Source organism: Mastomys coucha, unplaced genomic scaffold, assembly GCF_008632895.1.
Source record: "Mastomys coucha isolate ucsf_1 unplaced genomic scaffold, UCSF_Mcou_1 pScaffold22, whole genome shotgun sequence".
Taxonomy (NCBI): domain Eukaryota; kingdom Metazoa; phylum Chordata; class Mammalia; order Rodentia; family Muridae; genus Mastomys; species Mastomys coucha.
In genome coordinates this window covers 162085818-162086535 of record NW_022196905.1, presented here as the reverse complement: position 1 = coordinate 162086535, position 718 = coordinate 162085818, and the positions used below count along the sequence as shown (strand labels likewise).

General features: G+C 43.3%; 2 protein-coding genes across 4 annotated transcripts in view; both read right to left on the bottom strand.

Moving 5' to 3' along the window:
• The window catches only part of Mcph1 (microcephalin 1), a 401136-nt gene that overhangs the window by 178067 nt on the left and 222351 nt on the right, over positions 1-718 (bottom strand). The window lies entirely within an intron of this gene.
• Positions 1-718, bottom strand: part of LOC116070722 — a 54267-nt gene that overhangs the window by 7805 nt on the left and 45744 nt on the right. Inside the window, exon 20 of the mRNA XM_031342171.1 lies at positions 275-468. Coding sequence (XP_031198031.1) covers positions 275-468 — 194 coding nt within the window. The remainder of the gene's footprint in view (positions 1-274; positions 469-718) is intronic.

The following is a 718-nucleotide window of genomic DNA, read 5'->3' as shown; positions in this document are numbered from 1 at the left end:
ATTTTTCAAGTGAAGTAAAATAAGGCTGCTCTAAAATAAAAAAGAGTGGCCCCTGGGGAATGTTTTATGTTTTCACTCCTACATAGGTTACTAACACTACAGAAGGTGGTGTGTCTTTATCATTAAGGATTTCATCAGGATCAAGGTGGATCTGAGGTTTTTCATGTTCACATACCATTGGGGTTCTCTCTGAATCATGATTTCTTTGACAACATCATTTTGTTCAGTCCGGGGAAGCCATAGTAGGTCATGTTTCCATTCCATCAAGACTCACCTTCAGCTTGTGGTCCAGAACCCTCTCCTGATCTCTCAGAAGATTCTCCCTTTCCATCTCCATTTTCTTCTGCAGCTGGGCCATGTTTTCTGTAAAGCTTTTCATTTGGGCCTCAATCTCTTGCTCTTGCCTCTTCTGCTGCTGCCTCATTATCTCCAGTTCCTTTTCAGCTGCCTCTTTCTTGGCCAGTTCAGCTGTATCACAAGGATTTAGGAGAAGGAAGAAAAAAGTCAGAACTGAGATCTACCCCTTCTGATCTCAGAGATCAGGCTGATTTCCACATGAAAACTCTCGGCAACTTCACATCATCATGTATGACACCTTATGTGATGGACATGCACTGACTGGCTAGGCATGCAACACAAGCCCCAATCATAGTTTTCAGGTCTAGAAGAGGATGCAGAAGGGAGGTTCTTGTCTGCAGGATCTTCCTATCCATCAGTC